The 25,469-nt window shown below is 47.9% G+C and overlaps 2 protein-coding genes across 15 annotated transcripts in view; one reads left to right on the forward strand and one right to left on the reverse strand.

Moving 5' to 3' along the window:
- R3HDM2 (R3H domain containing 2) overlaps window positions 1-1,393 on the reverse strand; it is a 178,829-nt gene extending 177,436 nt beyond the window's left edge. For 11 of the 13 annotated variants that reach the window (XM_063647050.1, XM_054445742.2, XM_054445756.2 and 8 more), the window contains exon 1: window positions 1,179-1,393. Coding sequence is in view for 2 of the 13 variants with exons in the window: in XM_054445736.2 (XP_054301711.1) it covers window positions 459-470 (12 nt within the window). In the remaining 11 variants the exon portion in view is untranslated. Of the gene's footprint in view, window positions 1-458; window positions 619-1,178 lie in introns of those variants that run through there. The other 2 variants (XM_054445736.2, XM_063647047.1) reach the window with 2 other exon arrangements.
- A 90-nt stretch (window positions 1,394-1,483) lies between these two features.
- Window positions 1,484-22,641, forward strand: INHBC (inhibin subunit beta C). Of its 2 annotated transcripts, XM_054445761.2 has the most exons (4): window positions 1,484-1,895; window positions 4,179-4,621; window positions 5,039-5,675; window positions 19,852-22,641. In XM_054445761.2, the coding sequence occupies exons 3-4, from the start codon at window positions 5,363-5,365 to the stop codon at window positions 20,595-20,597; spliced, it is 1,059 nt and encodes a 352-aa protein (XP_054301736.1). In that variant the 5' UTR covers window positions 1,484-1,895; window positions 4,179-4,621; window positions 5,039-5,362; the 3' UTR covers window positions 20,598-22,641. The 2 variants fall into 2 exon arrangements, with proteins under 2 accessions (XP_054301736.1, XP_054301734.1); XM_054445759.2 differs by lacking the exon at window positions 4,179-4,621 and having other exon boundaries at window positions 1,484-2,428.
- The last annotated feature ends 2,828 nt before the right edge of the window (window positions 22,642-25,469 follow it).

Here is a 25,469-nt window from a genome sequence, read left to right on the forward strand (position 1 = left end):
AAACCCCGTCTCTACAAAAATCAGCCAGGAGTGGTGGCTCACGCCTGTACACCCAGCTACTTGGGGGGGCTGAGGTAGGACGATGGCTTGAGGCCAGGAGGCAGAGGTTGCATTGAGCGGAAAAGGAACCACTACACTCCATTCTGGGTGACAGACTGAGACCCTGTCTCAAAAAAAAATACAACTTTTTGTCTTGATACCCCAGCATCAAAAAGGGGGTGGGGGGGGGGGGGGGAAATATTGGTGGAACAAAAAAACAAAAAAGCATTAGGAAAAAGAGCCACAAATAATTCAACTGCAAATCTATCTAAAAATACAAGAAAATGCTAGGAATTTGTGATATTCCTGAAGTGAAACCTGTCACTTTCCTCCTTCCTTGAGTCTCCACGTGGCTTACGTATATCAGACAGGGCTCAGGCTTCTCAATCTTAGTTATCTATTTGAACAACATTACGTACAAGGATATTCATCCAACTGGGATATGAATTCAAACTTTTCCACTTTTCTTTCTTCCGTTTTAACGCAGTTCTGGGATTGTTATTCGGTCATTTCTCATCATTATCCAATGACAATTCACTCTAAGTAAGTATTCCTGGTAGTTCCGAGACTTAATGGACACAAATGTTGAAAAATGTTAGCTCTACGGGAAAACGAATCGAAGCGTTTTCAGGGGCTCGAGTAAGTTACGAGCTTAGTGTAGGCCCAAGTTTTAAGCTACAGAAACATCTCCCTGTATGTGCCAACTCAAATCCCCGTCCCTGTAAGAAACCTGGACACCAGCATGATTTTAAACACTTCTTCTACACCTCTCTGTCCTATTTTTCCATGCTCCACGTTCGAAGGAAAACCACCACCCAAGAAACACACGGAGCTAGCCACCCCGAAGCACTAGAAGGGCGCAACAGTTTTTAGGTCCCCCGACAAAGGCCAAAGGTGGCGCCACCCCCCTGCCCCCGCACCGCCGCCCTCCGCCCCGCGCCCCCAGCTTCTCTCCAGCAGCGCACACTTGGCGCAGTCCTTCCGGGGCCATCCGACCCTGACCCATCGTCCCCGGGACCGGCTGCCGGGCGAAGGGAACCCAGGCCGCGGGGCCTCCTCGCGCCCGCCGCGCGGCCGCCACGCCCCCTCCCCACAGGCCGTCCGGGCCGCCCGCCCCCTCGGCCGGGAGGTGGCCTCACCTCGCACGAGCCGTAGCGGGGAGGGCGCCCACGTCTCCGCCCGCCGCCCGGGCCCACGGCCGCTCGGCTGCGGCTCGGCCCCGACGGGCGGCGGCGGCGCGCTTCTGGGGGCGGGCTTTTCTCGGCCGGGGCTTCCCCAGGGCCGAGGGCTGGGAAGCAGGGGGGACTGGGACGAGGGAGGGGAAAGGGGCTTGGGAAGGAGGGGGGAGAGGGGAAGAAAAGGGGGGAACCAAACCCGGAAAGGGAGAAAGGGGGGAGGGGAAAATCAGAAGGGGAAGAAAAGCACAGAGTCCGCCCCCCGCTGCGGCTGCGCGCTACGTCACTACGTCTGGCGTTGTCGTCACCCCGTCCTGCGATCCGCCCGTCCCTGCTTCCTGGCTTCCCGCGTGCCCCTCAGCAGCCCTGCGGGGCCCACTGCCTGCCGCACGCACTCCCGCTGGCGCGCGCGCACTCGCACTCGCTCGCTCGCCTTCTTCCGCGTTACCTGTGTCAGGACACCAATCCGGAGCCACTGGGAGCCTCGGTCCTCCTTAAACCCATCAAGTCTGTCAGATAGAATACCCTGGATTTCAATATAATACTAATAGTGATCATTCTAAAGTAATTTCCATTTACAGAGCACTTTCAAAACAGCCTTTCACTTAGGGCAGTAACTCCTGTACCAAAAGAACGTACACTCGGTATTTGTTGCATACATGGATAACTATAGTTCAGCAGGTAAATGTCCATTTTACGTAAAGATGAAAAAAACTGACCTAGGAGGAACTCAGTCTGTCCTATTAGGATCACATTTTTACCATCATCCCCTCTCTAAGATACAGTTCTCAAAAATCGTCTTAAATGTCCAACCTCCCCCGTTTTGTCCATTCTAGGCAGAATCAATTTAGTTATTGATTATGTGTGTGTGGATAATTTACTGACCAAACTCCTTCAAAGAAGCAATGTAGTCTTTTGTAGAATTCGACCATTAAATATTTACCTTGTGACAGGAACTGCGGTAGGCAAAAAAAGTCAAATAATTATAGTACAATTTAAGTGCTATAATAGAAAGGTTTAAATGTGCTATGGAAACACAAGGAACAGCAATTCGTTCTTAGAGGTAAAAGAGATTAAGTTACAGAGAAACTACAGGTGAAATTCCAGCTAATCTTGAGACTATAAATAGTTCACTAGAGAGGTAAGAATGGAGATTCCGCCAAAGTCATAGAAGCATGAAGTTCATCTTTCCTTCAAGGATGAGCAAGTTCCAGGTTGGTTGGCGTTTTTTGTTTGTTTGTTTTATTTATTTATTTATTTATTTATTTATTTATTTATTGAGATGGGGTCTCGCTTTGTCACCCAGGCAACTAGACTGCAGTGATGCAATGTCGGTTCATTGCAGCCTTCACCTCTCAGGTTCAAGCGATTCTCCTGCCTCAGCGTCCAGAGTAGCTGGGACTACAGGCACGCACCATCACGCCCGGCGATTTTTTTGTATTTTTAGTAGAGACGGGGTTTTGCCATGTTGGCCAGGCTAGTCTGGAACTCCTGGCCTCAGGTGATCCACCCGCCTCGGCCTTCCAAAGTGCTGGGATTACAGGTGTGAGCCACCTCGCCTAGCCCTCTCTCCTGGTCATCACTGCCTCCTGCCCCCAAATTCTCTCAACCCTCTGGAGAACAACGGGGGAAGAAAAATACAACTGAACTGAACTGATCTAACCTGCCACTTTTCACCACGATTTAAACTTTTTGTCTTGGCCGGGTGCAGTGGCTCACACCTAGTACTTTGGGAGGCCAAGGCAGGTGGATCGTTTGAGCTCAGGAGTTCCAGACCAGGCAGTGATGACCACTAGGAAATAATAGCTAATATTTGCATTATGTGTATGTAAGTACAATATACAATGTGTAGCATTCTACATCTATTGTAGTATCAAATCCTCAATACAATAGGTACTATTATTATACCTGTTTTATAGATGAGGAAACCTGAGGCACAATAATTAAACCAAAGTTCCAGATTTTTTTTTTTTTTTTTTTTTTTTTTGAGACAGAGTCTTGCTCTGTCGCCCAGGCTGGAGTGCAGTGGCGTGATCTCAGCTCACTGCAACCTCCACCTCCCGGGTTCAAGTGATTCTCCTGCCTCAGCCTCTCAGGTAGCTGGGACTACAGGCATGTGCCACCACGCCCGGCTTATTTTTATTTTTTTATTTTTCTTTGGTATTTTTAGTACAGATGGGGTATCAACATGCTGGCCAGGCTGATCTGGAACTCCTGACCTCAAGTGAACTGCCCACTTCGGCCTCCCAAAGTGCTGGAATTACAGACGTGAGCCATCACGCCCAGCCTACAAGCACATTTTTAAGGGCAAAAAAGAAGGAGACAGGGAGTAGACTGATACAGAGTTGTTGGGTATTCTTGTTGGTTTACAGAAATAACATTGATTAGTGATTGGCTATACATTGTTAAGCTATAGGATCTAGATTATAGTGTCCAGTGCAGCATTGTTACGTTAATTTATAGTTACTTGTGGCAATAGCAAGCAATTTCAAGAGATGAATACATAGCTCAAAAGCAGGGAGTAGGACATGATTGCCGTCTCATTTTATTTATTTATTTTTTATTTATTTTTTTTGAGACAGGCTGTCACTCTATTTCCCAGGCAGGTGTGCAGCAGTACAATTACAGCTCACTGCACCTTCAACCTCCTGGGCTCAAATGATCCTCCAGTCTCAGCCTCCTGAGTAGCTGGGACTGCAGGCACACACTACCACTCCCAGCTTTTTTTAAATTTTATTTTATTTATTTATTTTTTATTTTAGTATGGATAGGGTCTGGCTATGTTGCCCAGGCTGGTCTTGAACTCGTGAGTTCAAATGATTTGCCCGCTTTGGCCTCCTAAAGTGCTGGGATTATAGGCTTGAGCCACCATGCCTGGTCTGCTGTCTCATTTTAATGTCTCTCTGAGCCTGATAATCTTAAAAGACTTGCATTTCCCAGATTAAAATTGTTTTATTTTCTCAGTGCCATGACACAGAATAAAAGCCTGAAATGTTTCTGAGACAAGTGCAAGAACTGAAGAACAACAACCAAGAATACCTGGATTTAAAACCTATACTCCTGGCTGGGCACGGTGGCTCACGCCTGTAATCCCAGCATGTTGGGAGGCCGAGGCAGGCGGATCACGAGGTCAGGAGTTCGAGACCAGCCTGACCAACATGGTGAAACCCCGTCTCTACTAAAAATACAAAAATTAACCAGGCATAGTGGCACGCACCTGTAATCCCAGCTACTCAGGAGGCTGAGGCAGGAGAACTGCTTGAACCCGGGAGGCGGAGGTTGCAGTGAGCCAAAATTATGCCACTGCACTCCAGCCTGGGCAACAGAGCGAGACTCCATCTCAAAAGAAAAAAAAAGGGGGTGGAATCTCAAAACTTCTTTTCCGAGACAGAAAGAAACCCCAAAGGGTGAGCAAATCTGGAACTCAAGCCCTTTCCCCACCTTAAGAGTTCCCTCTGAGAGCATCGAAGACATGGCTAGAACGCTGTTCTCCCTTCCCTTAACCTTCAGACTTCGTGGTTTTGAGACTTCTTGGGCAAAACTCAACCAGGGCTAACAAATAAGGCTGGATTGAGAACCCCAGGGAGGGAGGATGGAGGGATGGGGATGGGCTTTGAGAAACACCAGGCAAAAAAGAATGCAACTCTCAATTGTTCACGCATGACAGTGAGCTAAAGTGCCTTGCCAATGACCCCTTCTTGTTTGAGAGTCTCCCTTTAACATTCTTTCCCAAAACCTGTGATCTGTCCCTTTCCCCCATCCCCAGGATTCCCAGCAAGGGTAGAGATCTGAGGAGGAATTTAATCTCTCACCTTTGTCCCCAGGCCTGGCAGCTCACATGGATAACAACTGTCTCCCAACATTGGCCCAGGGACGTGTCTTTCCCTAAACAAACCAACCTCTCCTCACGTCCCCCACTCTGTACTTTCACTGACTATGTGTTGGCAGATTCTGCCAAGTTCTACCTGTAACTGGCTTCATTTTCAAGTCAGATGTTTGGCTGCTGCTCTGTCCCCTGCAACAAGGAGCCATGCCAGCTGGACACACACTTCTTCCAGGGCTTCTGGCAGCCAGGACAGAGTTGAGACCACAGCTGTTGAGACCCTGAGCCCTGTGTCTGTATTGCTCAAGAAGGGCCTTCCCCAGCAATGACCACCTCATTGCTTCTGGCCTTTCTCCTCCTGGCTCCAACCACAGTGGCCACTCCCAGAGCTGGCGGTCAGTGTCCAGCATGTGGGGGGCCCACCTTGGAACTGGAGAGCCAGCGGGAGCTGCTTCTTGATCTGGCCAAGAGAAGCATCTTGGACAAGCTGCACCTCACCCAGCGCCCAACACTGAACCGCCCTGTGTCCAGAGCTGCTTTGAGGACTGCACTGCAGCGCCTCCACGGGGTCCCACAGGGGGCACTTCTGGAGGACAACAGGGAACAGGAATGTGAAATCATCAGCTTTGCCGAGACAGGTGGGTTCCTGATCTGTAGCTCTTCTCCAGAACTTGACCCCTCAAGGAAAGGAAAAGTTTCCTCACCAGCCTTACGTCTGACTCCTTCCCCAAAAACCATCCAACCCCTGCTTCCCACAGGCTGTAATCTCCTTATCCCAGGTGTCGCGACAACCCCCACATCCCCCTGGGGTCACTCTGACAGCTCAGACCTGACCAATAGGCAGCTGGAAAGCTGGTAAATTTCACTTCTTTTGAGATTGGCTGCCATCCTCCGGGTCCTCTCTCTGCAGGCCCCACAAACCCACAGGCTGTGGTGTGAGCCCATCCACTTCCTGGGTCTGCACACAGCAACTGGGAGGTGGGGAGTCTCTCCTTTCTCTGGCCCCAGGATCTAGCCCCTCCCTTCCCCTCTCCTCCAGTTGCCTCATTTGAGTAAAAGAAGAAAAAATAAAACACCAGGACTACAATACCTCACCATATGTCATGTTCCCATATATACCTCAGGTCCCCACATCACAGAGAACAGGGTCAAAATGGGACTCAGAAAGATGGATAAAGGGGCTGGGCACAGTGGCTCATGCCTGTAATCCCACTTACTCAGAAGGCAGGAGGATCACTTGAAGCCAGGAGTTTGAGACCAGCCTGAGCAACATAGCAAGACCCTTTTTTTTTTTTTCCTGAGACGGAGTCTTGCTCTGTCACCCAGGCTGGAGTGCAGTGGCGTGATCTCGGCTCACTGCAACCTCCACCTCCTGGGTTCAAGCAATTCTCCTGCCCCAGCCTCTTGAGTAGCTAGGATTACAGGTGCCCACCACCACACCCAGCTAATTTTTATATTTTTAGTAGAGACTGGGTTTCACCGTGTTGGCCAAGCTGATCTCAAACTCCTGACCTCGTGATCCTCCCGCCTCAGCCTCCCAAAGTGCTGGAATTACAGGCGTGAGCCACTGTGCCCGGTGACCCTGTCTCTTTTTTAAAAACTTTTTTTTTTTTTTTTTGAAACAGAGTCTCACTCTGTCACCCAGGCTGGAGTGCAATGGCATGGTCTCAGGTCACTGCAACCTCTGCCTCCTGGGTTCAAGCAGTTCTCCCAACTCAGCCTCCCGAGTAGCTGGGACTACAGGCATGTGTCACCATACCCGGCTAATTTTTGTATTTTTAGTACAGACAGGGTTTCACTATGCTGGCCACGCTGGTCTCGAACTCCTGACCTCGTGATCTGCCCGCCTCGGCCTCCCAAAGTGCTGGGATTACAAGTGTGAGCCACTGTGCCCAGCCTTTTCTTTTTCTTTTTTTTTTGAGACAGTCTTCCTCTGTCACCCAGGCTGGAATGCAGTGGTATGATCACAGCTCATTGCAGCCTCAACCTCCCAGGCTCAAGCTCAGGTGATCCTCCCACCTCAGCCTCCCAAGTAGCTGGGACTACAGGTATGCGCCATCATGCCTGGCTAATTTTTTTATTTTTTATTTTATTTTATTTTATTTTATTTTGTTTTATTTTATTTTTTGAAATGGAGTCTCGCTTTGTCGCCCAGGCTGGAGTTCAGTGGTGCGATCTTGGCTCACTGCAAGCTCCAACTCCTGGGTTCACGCCATTCTCCTGCCTCAGCCTCCCAAGTAGCTGGGACTACAGGCGCCTACCACCACGCCTGGCTACTTTTTATGTATTTTTAGTAGAGACAGGGTTTCACCGTGTTAGCCAGGATGATCTCGATCTCCTGACCTCATGATCCACCTGCCTCACCCTGCCAAAGTGCTGGGATTACAGGCGTGAGCCACTGCGCCCAGCTTAAATTTTTTTATAGAGACAGGATTTCATCATGTTGCCCAGGTTGGTCTTGAACTTTTGGGCTCAAGCAATCCACTCGCCTCGGTCTCGCAAAATGCTAAGATTACAGACATGAGCCACCATCCCTGGGCTAAAGATAGCTGGGTGCGGTGGAGTGCACCTGCAGTCCCAGCTATTTGGGAGGCTGAGATGGAGGATCATTGAGCCCAGGAGTTTGAGACTGCACTGAGCTGTTTGCACCACTGCCCTCCAGCCTGGGCAACAGAGTGAGACCCCCATCTCTAAAATTAATTAATTAAAGAAAGATGGATGAAAGAGGACAAGGAGGAGAGATAGTTACTTCCATAGACAGGGGACTAGTTGGAGTATATAGTGAGCAGATCAGGAATTCTAAGCCAGGACTCTAGAAAGTGCAAATTGAAGGCCGGGCGCGGTGGCTCACGCTTGTAATCCTAGCACTTTGGGAGGCCGAGTCACGCAGATCACAAGGTCAGGAGATCGAGACCATCCTGGCTAACATGGTGAAACCCCGTCTCTACTAAAAATACAAAAAAAAATTAGCTGGGCATGGTGGCGGGCACCTGTAGTCCCAGCTACTCTGGAGGCTGAGGCAGGAGAATGGCATGGACCCGGGAGGCGGAGCTTGCAGTGAGCCGAGATTGTGCCACTGCATTCCAGCCTGGGGAACAGAGTGACACTCCGTCTCAAAAAAAAAAAAAAAAAAAGAAAGAAAGAAAATGCCAATTGAGCCCTTTGCAAGCTCTTTCTTAGGTCCGGAAGACCCTTCCCATTTCTGGCCCCTCATTCGCTCATTTTTTGTTTGTTTGTTTGTTTGAGATGGAGTCTCATTCTGTTGCCCAGGCTGGAGTGCAGTAGCACAATCTCAGCTCACTGCAACCCCCGCCTCCTGGGTTCAAGCCATTCTCCTGCCTCAGCCTCCCGAGTATCTGGGACTACAGGCGAACGCCACTAAACCCAGCTAATTTTTGTATTTTTAGTAGAGACGGGGGTTTCACCATGTTGGCCAGGCTGGTCTCGAACTCCTGACCCCAAGTGATCTGCTCACCTCGGCCTCCCAAAGTGCTAGGATTACAGATGTGAGCCACTGCACCCGCCCCTGCCTGTTTCAAGACCCCGCTTGAACTGGAGCTAGATAGCCTGGGCTCAGATTCTTGCTCAGCCATTTATTAGCTGTTTGACCTAGTGGTTAATAGTTTTCTCATTTGTTAAATGGGGATAATAAGAGGATAGTTGAGATAATTAAATGGGCTAATACAGGTAAAGTACTTTGAGTGTTAAAGTGGGAGGGAGCAGGAACTAGAGAGTAGACTTAGTGACTGCCCATGGAGGAAAGGGACAAGGCAGCTCTCTGGAAATCTTTTATAAAGGCACTGATCCTATTAATGAGGGCTCCACCCTCATTACTTAATCACCTCCCAAAGGCTCCACTTCCTAATACCATCACATGGGGGTTAGGATTTCAACATATGAATTTTGAGGGAATGTAACAGCCTCTCTCCATGAAGCCTCTTATCATTCAATGGTCTATCCCAAGTTTCTTTAGAGAATGGTGGCCAATTCCAAGAGGATAATTTCAATGTGTAAATTATTCTCAAACTTCTACATACACCGTGCTTGCTAATGTCCCATTGACAAAGCAAGTCATTGTAGCCAAGCCTAGAATCAATCACTGTGAGATGGAACTAGACGAAGGCATGAAAGCCATGAGGTAGCGTTTATTGGGGACTACCAATCTAGCAGCCTACTAAAGTCTGCCCTCTGACCCCTAACAATTTATATCTCTCCCACAAGCAAAATACAATCATCCTCTCCCAGCTACCCACATCAAACTTTCATCCCTTTATGGCATCAGGATCGGGCTGAAGTCCAGCATCTCATCACCTGAATTAGGTGCAAATATAGGTGAGGCTCCTCTGGTACATTTCTTCAGGTGCAGGGGCCTTCAGTGGTGTCCTAGCACTGGCTTATTCTGACTTATGAAAGCTGATTGTGAACATCTTCTCCCAACTCAGCATTCAGTGATGTCACATTAGCAGCTTGAAATCAGCCATGGTGGGAGAATTTGTAGTCTTATAGAAATTGACAAAGACTACAAATCAGGGCTTTTGATTTTTTTCCCTGGAGACCAGTTATTAAACATTTACCAGCATACCACTGTCTGTGTACTAAAAATACAAGTTCTCTACCTCCCACGCACTTAACATACAATGCTGAGACAGGGACAGGATAAACATAATAGATATTCCTGTTCAAAATGGGGTATGGGAGAATAGGAGACACAGAGCAGTCACTGATCCATAAAACTTCTTATATTCAGCCAGGCAAATATCTAGGTCCACTCCAAACCCAGAATTCCCTTGGTTAGTTAGGGCCTGGTTCTGCTCCCTGGTATTTCCCATTGTTCACCACTGCTCTCCTGGACTTCCAAATCCACCCTCTCAGCCCTTGGCACTCTACCTGCTGAGGTGTCTTTCCTTTTAAATAGGAAATGATCTGTGTTTGTGGCTGAGTAGTTTTCTCAGCCTACTTTCTGCCCAGAGTTGGGGGCCCAGAGACCCCTTTTTATTTTGAATTTTCCCTTTTAGTCCAAACTGGTGCTGCTCTCAGTATTAAACTTCTCTTTAAAACTCTGTGGACCCTGTAAATAATAAATTGTAGTCTACTCAGTTACACAGAAGGCACCACATTCTATCAAGACAGACCCTTCTTTAGGCTACAAGTCTGTGTCATGGGATGACACCTTTAAGATGTTTAGAAGTGCATTTGTCTAGTTGTGAGGGTTGACAGAACATCGTCTTAAATTTTAGATCTCAAAAAAAAAATGTTAGATCTTAACAAACAAAGCGTTTTTTTGGTTTGTGTTTTAGAGATGGTCTCGCTATGTTGCCCAGGCTGGAGTATAGTGGCTATTTGCAGCCTCAATAATATTGCATTATAGCCTCAAACTCCTGGCCTCAAGGGATCCTCCTGCTTCAGCCTCCTGAGTAGCTGGGGCTATAGGCATGTGTTCCCATGACCAGCTAACAAAAGGTTTTATAGCTGACCCTTTATTTGTTTTGATCTTCACTCTGAGTCCCTGTATTACTGGAAATGCCCTGGATTTGATTTTTGCCCTGAGGTAATTTCTTACTTTAAGAACCTTTTGTCAGAGAGGAAGAATGAAAAAGAATTTTTGTTGTTATTTTTCTTTTCTTTCCTCTACATGTACAACATGAAGAAAAAGGTTTTGTTTTGTTTTGTTTTTTTTCTGGAAAATTAGCAACATAGAGTAAGGGGTTCTATTTTTTAATTTAGCAAGTCCTTTTAGAAATATTTTCTCTGAATTCTGTTTGAAAATTGAACAGTGCCTTTTTTTTTTTTTTTTTTTTTGAGACGGAGTCTTGCTCTGTCACCAGGATAGAGTGCAGTGGTGCAATTTTGGCTCACTGCAACCTCTGCCTCCCGGGTTCAAGCGATTCTCCTGCCTCAGCCTCCTCAGTAGCTGGGACTAACAGGTGCACACCACCACACCCAGCTAATTTTTGTATTTTTAGTAGAGATGGGTTTTCAGCATGTTAGCCCGGATGGTCTCGATCTCTTGACCTTGTGATCTGCCCGCCTCAGCCTCCCAAAGTGCTGGAATTACAGGTGTTAGCCACCACGCCCAGCCACAGTTCCTTTTTTAGTTCATCTCTCTCCCAAAATGCCTTATCTTAGGCAACTAAAATATACCAATTGGCATTTTCAGCATTCTGCCTGGAAATATCATTAGCTAAATTCACAACTTTGTTAGATATCTTTCCTGGCTTCTAAGTTACCACAGGTGATAGCCAATACACAATACAAGTTCCCCTTTCTTCAGCCTCCAATAGCAATTTCCTCACTGTTCTTCCTTCCTTTACTAACAGTTTCTTCCCTATCCTTCTAACTTCTGCCTGCCACTCATTCCCGAAGCCAGTGCAACTGACCAAGCACAGTGGCTCATGCCTGTAATCCCAACACTTTGGGAGGCCAGGGTGGGAGGACCACTTGAGGCCAGGAGTTTGAGACCAGCCTGGTCAACATAGCAAGATGTTTCTTTTTAAAAAAAAAAAAAAAAAAAGGCCAGTTGCTGTGGCTCACGCCTGTAATCCCAGCACTTTGGGAGGCTGAGGCAGGTGGATCACCTGAGGTCAGGAGTTCGAGACCAGCCTGACCAACATGGAAAAACCCCGTCTCTACTAAAAATACAAAAATAGCCAGGCATTTGGGGCACGGTGGCTCACGCCTGTAATCCCAGCACTTTGGGAGGCCAAGGTGGGTGGATCACCTGAGGTCAGGAGTTCGAGATCAGCCTGACCAACATGGAGAAACCCATCTCTACTAAAAATACAAAAAAATTAGCCAGGTGTGGTGGCACATGTCTGTAATCCCAGCTACTCGGGAGGCTGAGGCAAGAGAATTGCTTGAACCCGGGGGGTGGAGGTTGCAGTGAGCCGAGTTCGTGCCATTGCACTCCAGCCTGGGCAACAAGAGTGAACTTCCATCTCAAAAAAAAAAAAAAAAAAAAAAGCCGGGTGTGGTGGTACATGCCTGTAATCCCAGCTACTGGGGAGGCTGAGGCAGGAGAATCGCTTGAACCCAGGAGGCAGAGGTTGCAGTCAGCCAAGATCACGTCATTGCACTCCAGCCTGGGCAATAAGATCAAAACTCCGTCTCAAAAAAAAAAAAAAAAAACAAAGTCAATGCAACATATTTTAGGTTTTTGTGATGGTAGCACCCCACTTCTGATACTAATTTTTGTTTCAGTTACTTATCAATATAACAAACCAGCCCAAAACATAGAGGCTTAAAACAACACATTCATTATTTCTCATGATTCTTTTTTTTTTTAGATGGAGTCTCACTCTGTTGCCCAGGCTGGAGTGCAGTGGCACAGTCTTGGGTCACTGCAACCTCCATCTCCAGGGTTCAAGAGATTCTCTTCCCTCAGCCTCCCGAGTAGTTGGGATTATAGGTGCCCGCCACCATGCCTGGCTTTTTTTGTATTTTTAGTAGAGACAGGGTTTCACCATGTTGGACAGGCTGGTCTTGAACTCCTGACTTCAAGTGATCCACCCACCTCAGCCTCCCAAAGTGCTGGGATTACAAGCATGAGCCATTGCCCCCAGCCACTCTCATGATTTTGTGGCTTGACTGTGCTTATCTGGACAGTTCTTCTGCTCCATGTGGTGTAGCTGAGGTCTCCCATGCAACTTCAGTTGGGGACTCAGATGGGACTGGAACATATAAGATGGTCTCTAATCCTCCAAAGTCTGTCTCCATATGACTTCTCATAATTTAGTAGTCTAGCTCAACTTCCTTTAAAGCACTGTGGCTGGCTTCCAAGAGTGGAATGCCTCAATATGTAAGTACTCAATAAACATGATGGTTGCTAATGTCTCACTGCCCAAATCAAGTCACATGGCTAAGCCCAGAATTAATATGGAAAGGGACAGCACAAAGCCATGAATATTGGGAGATGTTGGCCTTTGGGGCCAACAGTGTAATAGTCTACTACAGCCCCTGTTGGTCTTGTGTTTGCCTGCCATAACTGGAGTGACTTAAAAGGTACTAACTATAGGGTGCTTTGTGACCTAGCAAGAAAAAGATTAGTTGGGCCAGTCAGACTCTTTTAGGATTTTGGAATTGGGACACTGGAAGATCTGCTAACTTAGGAGGAGCTGAGCAAAAGGTCCTATAGACTTGGGACCTGGGCCACAATTTTGGGACCTGAGGAAGCTGACAAGGATGCAGAAGTAGTAGATCCACAGAGAGAGAAGAGTGGAACTGACTTATCTAGAGAGTGAGATGAAAGAGATCTTGTTGGCTATGAGAGCTGTCAAGAGCAGCCTTGTTCCTGTTGGGCACATTGGCTCACACCTGTAATCCCAGCACTTTGGGAGGCTGAGGTGGGCGGATCACCTAAGGTCAGGAGTTCAAGACCAGCCTGGCCAACATGGGGAAACCCTGTCTCTACTAAAAATACGAAAATTAGCTGGGCATGGTGGCGGGTGCCTCTAATCCCAGCTACTTGGGAGGCAGAGGCAGGAGAATTGCTTGAACCCAGGAGGCTGAGATTGCAGTGAGCCGAGATTGCGCCACTGCGCTCCAGCCCAGGCGACAAGAGTGAGACTCCGTCTCAAAAAAAAAAAAAAAAAAAAAAGAACCTTATTCCTGACTTTCCAATTTACATGAAGCCTAGTTGAACTTCATATCCTGCCTTTTTGAGTCCATGAGAGTATCAGTTCCATTCCCATAATAAAGCACTCTTTTTTTTTTTTTTTTTTTTTTTAGAGACGTAGTCTTGCTCTGTTGCCATGCTGGAGTGCAGTGGTGCGACCTCGGCTTACTGCAACCTCCACTTCCTGGGTTCAAGTGATTCTCCTGCCTCAGCCTCCTGAGTAGCTGGGACTACAGGGGCGTGCCACCACGCCTAGCTAATTTTTTTTCTTTTTTTGAGACAGAGTTTCACTCTTGTTGCCCGGGCTGAAGTGCAATGGCGTGATCTCAGCTCACCGCAACCTCCGACTCCCAGGTTCAAGCAATTCTCCTACCTCAGCCTCCCGAGTAGCTGGGATTACAGCCATGCACCAGCATGCCCGGCTAATTTTGTATTTTTAGTAGAGATGGGGTTTCTCCATGTTGGTCAGGCTTGTCTCAAACTCCCGACCTCAGGTGATCCGCCCACCTCGGCCTCCCAAAGTGCTGGGATTACAGCCATGAGCCACCGTGCCGGGCCTCGTAAAACACTTCTCACTTAAAAAAAAAAAAAAAAAAAAAAAAAAATTAGCTAAGGCCAAATTACAATGGGTATTTAACTGCTTCCTAAAAGAGTTAGGACTTTATTAACTAATAAAGTTTTTGAGACCATGAATTTTATGATCCATCCATGTTTTGGGAAAAGAATCCTGATGTTAAAATAATTGAAGAAATGAAAGACCATTCAACAAGTATTTTGTTGATTTGTTTGTTTGTTTTTGAGACAGAGTCTGGCTCTGTCACCCAGGCTGGAGTGCAGCGGTGTGATCTCTGCTCACCTCAACCTTTGCCTCCCGAGTTCAAGCAATTCTCCTGCCTCAGCCTCCTGAGTAGCTGGGACTACAGGTGCATGCCACCACACTCGGCTAATTTTTGTATGTTTAGTAGAAATGGGGTTTCACCATGTTGGCCAGGCTGATCTCAAATTCATGACCTCATGACCTCAGGTGATCCTCCCATCTCGGCCTCCCAAAGTGCAGGGATTACAGGTGTGAGCCACCACGCCTGGTCTCAACAAGTGTTTATTGAGTGCTTACTAAATACCAAGTACTGGGGATACAATGGTGAACCATACAGGCACAACCGCTGTTTTCATGGAGCTTACATTCTAGCTGCAGGGAAGAAGGAGGGGTAGGAGAAATACGTAGTAAACAAATGAACGAAGAACCACACTGGACCGGGCTTGGTGGCTCATGCCTGTAATCCCAGCACTTTGGGAGGCCGAGGCAGGAGGATCACAAGGTCAGGAGTTCAGGAGTGGCCTGGCCAACATGGCAAAACCCCGTCTCTACTAAAAATACAAAAATTAGCAGGGCATGGTGGTGCATGCCTGTAATCCCAGCTACTCAGGAGGCTGAGGCAGGAGAATTGCTTGAACCGGGTAGGTAGAGGTTGCAGTGAGCCAAGATCGTACCACTGCAATCTAGCCTGGGTGACAGAGCAAGACTCTGTCTCAGAAAAAAAAAAAAAAAAAGAACCACACTGACTACGGAGCATGATAATGGCTATACAAACAATTAAGCAGGATGATGTATTAGAGAGATGGAGGCAGAATTGAAGGCTATTTTTATTTTATTTTATTTTATTACATTTTATTCGTTTATTTCATTTTTGAGACAGTCTCGCTCTGTTGCCCAGGCTAGAGTGCAGTGGCATGATCTTGGCTCATTGCAGCTTTGACCTCCTGGGCTCAAGTGATTCTCCCGAGTAGCTGGGATTACAGGTGTGTTCCTCCATGCCCAGCTATTTTTTATTTATTTATATATTTTTTACTTATTGTAGAGACAGGGTCTCACTATGTTGCCCAGTCGGTCTCAAACTCCTGGCCTCAAGCAATCCTGCCACCTTGACCTCCCATAGTGCTGCGATTACAGGCATGTGCCACCACGCCTGGCTGAAGGCTGCTTTAGATAGATTAGGAAGGAAGCCTGAAACCTCTCTGAGGGGGAGACATCTGAGCTGAATGCCAAAAAGAAGTCAGTCATCCAAAGATCTTGGAAAGATGTTCCAGGGAAAGAGACTAGCAAGTGTAAAGGCTATGAGATAGCTTTATGTTTGGTGAATTTGAGGAACAGAAAAAGGCCAGTATAGGCAGGGTGTAGTAGTTAAGTGTCAAACAAGTTTTCTATTTCAAGGAGTTTAGATTTTACCCAAAGAGCAAGGGGAAGAATTTGAAGTGTTTTAAGCTGAGAAGATAAAACTAATCAGATTTATAAAAAGATCACTGGCTGATATTTGGAGAATGGTTTGGAGGGCAAGAGTGAATGAATCACTTGAGTGAACAAAAGCTATAGTTAAAGAAAAAGATGGTTGTGAGTTGGACTAATGTGTAGTAGAGGAGGTGGGGAGAAGTGAAATTATATTATGAATTAGAAGTAGAGTTGATAAAACTTTCAGATAATTTCAAAGTAGAGGATAAACACAATCAAGATTTTGCCTTAAGCAATGCGTTTACAGGGGAGAAGTTTGGAGAAGGAACAGGTTTGGACTGGGGGGATACATTTAGACTTCCTTGTACAGGATTGAGGCTGGGCACATTGACTCATGCCTGTGATCTCAGCACTTTGGGAGGCCAAGGTGAGAGGATCACTTAAGGCCAGGAGTTCAAGACCAGTCTGGGTAACATGGTGAGACCCCCCCATCTCCATGTAAATTGTTTTTCTTTTTTTTTTTTTGGAGACAGAATCTCGCTCTGTCGTCCAGGCTAGAGTGCAATGGTACAATCTCGGCTCACTGCAACCTCTGCCTCCCAGGTTCAAGTGATTCTCCTGCCTCAGCCTCCCAAGTAGCTGGGATTACAGGTGCCCGCACCATGCCTGGCTAATTTTTTGTGGTGTTTTTTTTTTTTGAGACAGAGTCTCGCTCTGTTGCCCAGGGTGGAGTGCAGTGGTGCGATGTCAGCTCACTGCAACCTCTCCGCCTCCTGGGTTCAAGCAATTCTCCTGCCTCAGCCTCCCGAGTAGCTGGGATTACAGGCATGTGCCAACATGCCTGGCTGATTTTTTGTAATTTTAGTAGAGACAGGGTTTCACCACATTAGCCAGGCTGGTCTCGAACTACTGACCTCAACTGATCCACCTGCCTCGGCCTCCCAAAGTGCTGGGATTACAGGCGTGAGCCACCACACCCGGCCTAAAAAAATTTTTTTAATTAAAAAAAAGAAGAGATTGAAATATCATTGGATGTCCAAGTCAAATATCAGATAGGCACTTGGACATACAAGGCTGGGGCTAAGGGAGAGGTCAGGACCAGAGATATATATTTGGAAGTCATCAGCATATAGATGGAATTGAAAGCCATGGAATGGATGATCATTCTGGGAGAGGGTATAGATAGAGAAGAGAAGGGAGCTTAGGACTTTATTTATTTATTTATTTATTTATTTATTTATTTATTTATTTATTTGAGACAGGGTCTCACTTTGTTGCCCAGCCTGGAGTGCAGTGGTGCGTTGATGTCTCACTATAGCCTTGATCTCCCAGGGTCAAGCAATCCTTCCACCTTAGCCCTCCGTAGTAGCTGGGACTACAGGTGTACACTACTACGCCTGGGTAATTTTGTAATTTTTGTAGAGACAGGGTTTTGCCAAGTTGTCTAGGCTGATCTCACTGATCTCAAACTCCTGGACTCAAGCAATCCATCCACCTCAGTCTCCCAAAGTTCTGGGATTACAGTTGTGAGCCACCACGCCTGGCCTGACTTCCAACATTTAAAGGTTGGGCCGACAAAGAGGAGCTGTCAATAGAGGAGAAAAAGATAGAGTTGGTACTTGAAGGCCAGGTAGCCCAGAGCCAGTGTTATACAAGCCAAGAGAAGAAAATATGGAAGGAGGGAGTGGTTAACCGTGTCAAACACTGCTTAAAGGTCAAGTTTGCTGAGTACAAATGGATAGATTTGCTTTGTGGAAGGTATTGGCGATCTTGACGTGTGCAATTTCGGTAGAGTGGAGGGAATAGAAACCCAACTAAGATGTTCAGTAAGGAAGGTGAGGGATGATAAGAGGAAATTGGGCAGTAGTAATAGGGATATAAAGAAATGCACAGACATTAGAACCATTCTGGTGAGACAAGGTATATGGGGAGTGAAGAAAGTAATCATAGTTTGTTTTTTTTTTGTTTTGTTTTTTTGAGGCAGAGGCTCACTCTGTCTCTCAGGATGGAGTGCAATGGTGTGGTCTTGGCTCATTGCAACCTCTGCCTACCGAGTTCAAGCGATTCTCCTGCCTCAGCCTCCCAAGTAGCTGGGATTACGGGCACCCACCACCATGCCTGGCTAATTTTTGTATTTTTAGTAGAGATGGGGTTTCACCATGTTGGCCAGGCTTGTCTCAAACTCCTGACCTAAGGTGATCCACCTGCCTCAGCCTCCCAAAGTGCTGGGATTACAGACGTGAGCCACCACGCCCGGCTGATCATAGAGTTTTTACAGGTGATAAGGAGGGTAGTGGCACCACCAAGAATGAAAAGGGGGTGTACAGGAAGGAAAGTAATGATTTTTCAGGTTGAAAAAAATTGATTAAAAAAAATATATAGGCCAGGCGCGGTGGCTTACGCCTGTAATCCCAGCACTTTGGGAGGCTGAGTGGAGTGAATCACTTGAGGTGAGGAGTTTGAGACCAGCCTGACCAACATGGAGAAACCCTGTCTCTACTAAAAATACAAAATTAGCTGGGTGCAGCTACTTGGGAAGCTGAGGCAGGAGAATTGCTTGAACCCGAGAGGCGGAGGTTGCAGTGAGCTGAGATTGCACCATTGCACTCCAGCCTGGGCAACAGGAACAAAACTATATGTGTGTGTGCTTGTGTTTGTATATATGTATGCACACATATATACACATATATACATATATATACACACATACACACACACATATGTATTTATAAGATGGGGTCTTGCCATGTTGCCCGGGTTGGTCTTGGGCATGTTGTCTCAGTCTCCCAAGTAGCTGGGATTACAGGCATGCACTACTGCACCCAGCTCTGGGACAAATTGATTTTAATGTGCTGCCAGGACATTCATGTGACAAAAGTAAGTAGTTAGAAATCTAGGCCTGAAGCTTGGTGATTTCCAAATCTATATGTCCGGTCCAAATATGCAAAATGGTCTGGTCTGGGCATACAGATTTGGGAATCACCAACATAAAAATTGTGTTGCTTGGCTGGGCGTGGTGGCTCATGCCTGTAATCCCAGCACTTTGGGAGACCAAGGCGAGTGGATCACAAGGTCAGGAGTTCAAGACCAGCCTGGCCAACATGGTGAAACCCCATCTCTACTAAAAATACAAAAATTAACCGGGAGTGGTGGCAGGCACCTGTAATCCCAGCTACTCAGGAGACTGAGGCAGAAGAATCACTTGAACCCAGGAGACAGAGGTTGCAGTGAGCCAAGATCATGCCACTGCACTCCAGCCTAGGTGACAGAATGAGACTCCGTCTAAAAAAAAAAAATTATGTTGCTTGACCATGAGTCTAATTAAGAGCTCCCTTAATGTAGACTAGAAGGAAATGAAAGTCCAAGACAGACCTTGGAAAACTCTGATATTAAAGGGATGGTCAGAGAAAGAAAAGCCAGCAAAGAAAACCAGGGAAGAATTATAACAGAGTTGTGTCATGGAAGCCAAGAGAGAAAAGATTTTCAGGAAGGAAAGGATTGTCAGCAGTGCTGTCTTAGTCCATTTTGTGCTGGTATAACAGAATACCACAGACTAGGTCATTTATAATGAGCAGAAATGTATTAACTCATGGTTCTGGTGTCTGGGAAGTCCAAGATCAAGGGGCTGGCATCTGGTGAGGGCCTTCTTGCTGTGTTATTCCATGGCAGAAGGGCAAAGAGAGAGTGGGGCTGAGAATTAAACTTATCCTTTTATAAGGTACCCATTCCCAAGATAAGGGCATTAATCCATTCATGAAGGTGGTGTTCCCATGACCCAAACACCTCCCATTAGGCCCCACTTCCCAACATCACTGCATTGGGGGTCCAATTTCCAGCACATGAACTTTGGAGGACATGTTTAAACTGTAGCAAATGCCAAGTGCTATAGACAACTCAAGAATGCTGAGTATAGAGAAAAAGTTGGTAGAATTGACACTCAGAGGGCCGCAATGACTGGGGCTTCTTATGTCCACAGGCCTCTCCACCATCAACCAGACTCGTCTTGATTTTCACTTCTCCTCTGATAGAACTGCTGGTGACAGGGAGGTCCAGCAGGCCAGTCTCATGTTCTTTGTGCAGCTCCCTTCCAATACCACTTGGACCTTGAAAATGAGGGTCCTTGTGCTGGGTCCACATAATACCAACCTCACCTTGGCTACTCAGTACCTGCTGGAGGTGGATGCCAGTGGCTGGCATCAACTCCTCCTGGGGCCTGAAGCTCAAGCTGCTTGCAGCCAGGGGCACCTGACCCTGGAGCTGGTACTTGAAGGCCAGGTAGCCCAGAGCTCAGTCATCCTGGGTGGAGCTGCCCATAGGCCTTTTGTGGCAGCCCGGGTGAGAGTTGGGGGCAAACACCGGATTCACCGACGAGGCATTGACTGCCAAGGAGGGTCCAGGATGTGCTGTCGACAAGAGTTTTTTGTGGACTTCCGTGAGATTGGCTGGCACGACTGGATCATCCAGCCTGAGGGCTACGCCATGAACTTCTGCATAGGGCAGTGCCCACTACACATAGCAGGCATGCCTGGTATTGCTGCCTCCTTTCACACTGCAGTGCTCAATCTTCTCAAGGCCAACACAGCTGCAGGCACCACTGGAGGGGGCTCATGCTGTGTACCCACAGCCCGGCGCCCCCTGTCTCTGCTCTATTATGACAGGGACAGCAACATTGTCAAGACTGACATACCTGACATGGTAGTAGAGGCCTGTGGGTGCAGTTAGTCTATGTGTGGTATGGGCAGCCCAAGGTTGCATGGAAAAACACGCCCCTACAGAAGTGCACTTCCTTGAGAGGAGGGAATGACCTCATGCTCTGTCCAGAATGTGGACTCCCTCTTCCTGAGCATCTTATGGAAATTACCCCACCTTTGACTTGAAGAAACCTTCATCTAAAGCAAGTCACTGTGCCATCTTCCTGACCACTACCCTCTTTCCTAGGGCATGGTCCATCCCGCTAGCCCCACATGCTTAACCCCGACTCCAGGGACTCAGACCCATCTCCAACCATGAGCAATGCCATCTGGTTCCCAGGCAAAGACACCCTTAGCTCACCTTTAATTGACCCCATAACCCACTATGCCTTCCTGTCCTTTCTACTCAATGGTCCCCACTCCAAGATGAGTTGACACAGCCCCTTCCCCCGATTTTTGTGAATCTCCAGAGAGGCCCTTTGGATTCACCAAAGTTTAGATCACTGCTGCCCAAAATAGAGGCTTACTTACCCCCCTCTTTGTTGTGAGCCCCTTTCCTTCTTAGTTGTCCAGGTGAACTGCCAAAGCTCTCTTTGCATACCTTCATCCATTTTTTGTCCTTCTCTGCCTTTCTCTATGCCCTTAAGGGCTGACTCGCCTGAGCTGTATCACCTGAGCTCCCCTGCCCTCTGGCTTCCTGCTGAAGTCAGGGCATTTCTTATCCCTGTTCCCTCTCTGCCTAGGTGCCATGGTTCTGTGTAACTGTGGCTATTCTGTGTCCCTACACTAGTGGCCTGGCTACCCCCTTCCATGGCCCTAGCTCTGCCTACATTCTGATATAACTGCTTCAACACTAGAGGGTCCTAAAGGCTTTCTATCTTGCTAGTCCCTGGGGCCTCAACATCTCTTACTGGTTCCCTTAACTCTGCCTATACCTCTATAAATAATTCCTTCACTAAGTTATCTTGATGAGGCAAAAACAGACAGCTGAATGGTCCTCTATCTCCTACAAGGGCCCTAACTGGCACCCCAGATGACACAGAGCCTGCCTGCTTATGCTGTAGTCTGCCTACTCTGCTCTCTGTTCACATGGTCTCCTCAGAATTGAGCTATTGTATCCATCTCACACTTTATGCCTCTTCTTTCTTAGGTACCCCCATCCCTCCATCCTTCCAGAACCATCTTTGAGGTCTCATGGCTAATAAAAACCTAGGCTTTACCTGTTCCCTCTGTAATCCCTCCAAAAGATGAGACAGATCGATGCTTAGTCATCCAGTAAACTGACCAGCTGTGAGCACGCAAGTGTGGGAGGCAGAGGCACGCTCAGAGCTGGCTGCCAGGACCTCTGACTTGCCTTCCTTTCACCCACCCCCAGTGCTCCACCCAGGAGCCCTGCCTGGAAGCTGGAATGGGCAAGGGCTGCTGGAGTGGGACAGGGAGAAGAGGAAGGCCTGGATGAGGAGAGGGTGGCATTTGCTCTGAGACTGGGTCTTTTTTAGACCTTTGCCCTTCCTCCCCCACATCTCCTCCCTTTGGCTGGACAGTCCTGAACCACGAGGTCGATATTGTCTGCAGCCCAAGGCCGAGTTTGCGCAAAACCCATGTGTTCTTTGGTAAACGTGATGTCTGTGTTTGCTCAGTTTATGACCCCCTCCTATGAGGGTAAGAGGTCCTTGAAATAGGAACCCTAGAGGAGAAAGTCTGAAAAGGACTGCCTGGGGGACTGTAAATCTGAGCTTGAGGGCTTCCTGAGCAACCCATGGAAGTTATCCCACCTTTGACTTGAAGAGACCTTCATCTAAGGAGAATCTAAGGAGGCCTTCTGGTGTCTCCCCCACACACCCCTGACCCCCAGATCTAACCTCCTTCCCAACTACAGCTTAGTCCCCAGGGCTAGGACTGCGGTAAAGCAAAGTGAGTCATTCACCTGGGGGGGCTAAATTTTAAGGGGGTGGTGAACAATTTATTAATCAAGATAGGACTTTAATGCAATATTATTTTACAGTCAAAATTAATGCAAAAAATCCATGATGAACAAAATAGCCTACTTTTAAATAAAAACAGGATCAGCATTATTCCCTTTCTTTTTTGGCTCTGTCTTTTGTAATAAGGGGAGAGAGTGGGTCTGTCTTCTTCCAAACATTTTCTTCTAGAGCTTCCTAGCTCCTACCTCTGGACCCCTTCAGGCTTTTCTCATTTGAGCAAGATAACCACTCCCGCTTCTTCTACTTCCTTACCCACCCCCAAGCCTGTCTTCTACTTCCTTACCCGCCCCCAAGCCTGTCGCTATCCCCCAGCCCCCAACCAGGTTGGTGGTAGGGCAGGCAGTGAGGCAGATGGCTGGGGTATTTATAACCCAGGAGCACTTCTTGGGAAAAGTGACTAAGATGCTAAGAGCGTATTTATAGCTGAGCTCTGACGTAAGTGTCAGTGGGGAGGTAGGGCCAGGCCAGGCACAGCAGCAAGGGGGTGGGAAGAGCTGGAAATTGGGGGCACCTGACAGTGAGGGTGGGGAGAGGTGGGGTCAGTGACTCCTGCAGCCACTTCTTGTCACTTCCCCTGACTGCCTACTGATACCAACAGGTAAGCCTTCTGAAGCACCACCATGGATAGATACCTCCACTTTGCTGACCAATGTTCCAGACCCAAGGGGGTAGAGGGCTGTCATTTACCAGCCCGACCAACAGAATGGGAGCTGGGAGCTGGGGAGAACACTGGACAGAGCTCTTGAATGTTTCAGAGCTTGGGGAGAAATGCAGGGTGGACAGGAGGGTCTAATCGTCTCAGTGCTCCCCCACCCCACTCCACCCCCACCAAATAGTGCCCTGAGGTTCTAGGAAGAGCCTGGTACATCACCAAGCTCCATTGCCATGTGTTTGTGTGATGAGGTCCAAAACCAAAGGTAGCAGTGATGTGGATCCTGAAGACAGTCTCTCTTCTCTGGCAGTGTGATGGGGAAAGAACAGAGGAACCAGCTTGTCCCTGTCTCTTGTGGGGGAGGCAGGGTCCCCAGAGTGACAGGTCAAGGGGCACTCCTCATCGCTCCATTCCCCAGAGCTGCCCCTTCCCTGTCCCTGGGAAGCTCCAGCCAGCTACAGGCCAGCTGCTGTCCAGAGGCGCGGCACTGCCACATGGTGGACACTGGTGGTACTGAGGCCCAGCCCTCCAATTAGGAACCCTGTCCCCTAGATCTAATAGTCTCTCTTGACAGCCCCCATCATCTAAACAGTGGGGAGATGAACAAAGTGGAGTAAAGACACATTTCCAAATCACACCCACTTCCCCCACAGCTTTCTCCCCGTCAAGCTTCTTGGAGAAACTGGGGCATAAGGAGAAAAGCTAGCATGAGGCCCACCCTCATGAATTCAAGGTGGAGGGGTCTGGGTCGCCCCCCATTTAAAGCCAGTGAGGACTGGGTGCGGTGGCTCATGTCTATAATCCTAGCACCTTGGGAGGCTGAGGTGAGAGGATCGCTTGAGCCCAGGAGCTTGAGACCACCCTGGGCAACACAGCAAGACCCTGTCTCTACAAAAGAATAAAAAATAAATTAGCCTGTGTGGTGTGGTGTGGTGTGATGTGGTGTGGTGTGGTGTGGTGTGGTGGCACACACCTGTAGACTTAGCTACTCTGGAAGCTGAGGTGGAAGAATCACTTAACCCAGGAGGTCGAGGCTGCAGTGAGCTGTGATCAGGCCACCACACTCCAGCCTGGATGACAGAGTGAGACCCTGTGTCAAAAACATAAAAAATAAAATAAAAAATAGGTCAGGTGCGCTGGCTCACGCCTGTAATCCAAACACTTTGGGAGGCCCAGGTGGGCAGATCATGAGGTCAGGAGATGGAGACCATCCTGGCTAACACAGTGAAACCCCGTTTCTACTAAAAATACAAAAAACTAGCCGGGCGTGGTGGTGGGCACCTGTAGTCCCAGTGACTCGGGAGGCTGAGGCAGAAGAATGACATGAACCCGGGAGGCGGAGCTTGCAGTGAGCTGACATTGTGCCACTGCACTCCAGCCTGGGTGACAGAGCGAGACTCAGCCTCAAAAAATAAAATAAAATAAAATAAAATAAAATAAAATAAAATATAAAATAAAATAAAATAAAGCCAGTGAGGAAATGTGGTCAGGAGGGCTGAGACTGGGAACCAAGACTGCTGTGTTCACCTTGCTTCGTTGTCAAAAGCTCTTAGAGCTCCCATTTTCTACCCCCATTAACAGGCCTGAAGGGTGGTGCGGTGGCTCACACCTGTAACCTCAGCACTTTAGGAGGCTGAGGCAAGTGGATTGCTTGAGCCCAGGAGTTCAAGACCAGCCTGGGCAACATAGTGAGACCCTGTCTCTATGGGAAATTTAAAAATTAGCCAGGTGTGGTGGTGCGCACCTGTAGTCCCAACTACTAAGGAGGCTGAGGCAGAAGGATTGTCTGAGCCCAGGAGTTCAAGGCTGCAGTGAGCTATGATTGTGCCACTGCACTCCAGCCTGAACAACAGATTGAGACCTTACCTCAATAAAATAAAATAAAATTTAAATTTTAAAAATTTAAGAAAAAAAAGAGGCCTTGCACTACTTCTAGGATGCCCCAAATTTAGGCAACTTTCACAGTCCCTTGAAAGAGAAGTGGCAGCTGGGTATAGGCCCTCCCAAGTGTCATGCCCCCTGACAGTCCTCATGGACTCTGCCCTGTGTAAGATTGCATCACCACCACCACCACCTCTCTGGGCTTCCCCAGACATCACAGGAACACGTTCCCCGCTCCAACCACGCCCCCCCCCCCCCCCCGCTCTGGCCCTCCTCCACATCATGCTCCACATCATGCTCCAGGCCAACTGGACTCTGGGCGGCCAGCACAGGCAGGGTCAGGGGGTGACTTCTGTGCCTCGTGGCACTGCCACCTGGGCCTGAG

Source organism: Pongo pygmaeus, chromosome 10 (genome assembly GCF_028885625.2).
Source record: "Pongo pygmaeus isolate AG05252 chromosome 10, NHGRI_mPonPyg2-v2.0_pri, whole genome shotgun sequence".
Classification (NCBI taxonomy): Eukaryota; Metazoa; Chordata; class Mammalia; order Primates; family Hominidae; genus Pongo; species Pongo pygmaeus.

Excerpts from the sequence above, each read along its gene's own strand:
- INHBC (XM_054445759.2), top strand. The coding sequence starts at position 5,363 with ATGACCACCTCATTGCTTCTGGCCTTTCTCCTCCTGGCTCCAACCACA. Across the intron at positions 5,676-19,851 it reads CATCAGCTTTGCCGAGACAG|GCCTCTCCACCATCAACCAG; the intron begins GTGGGTTCCTGA and ends TTATGTCCACAG.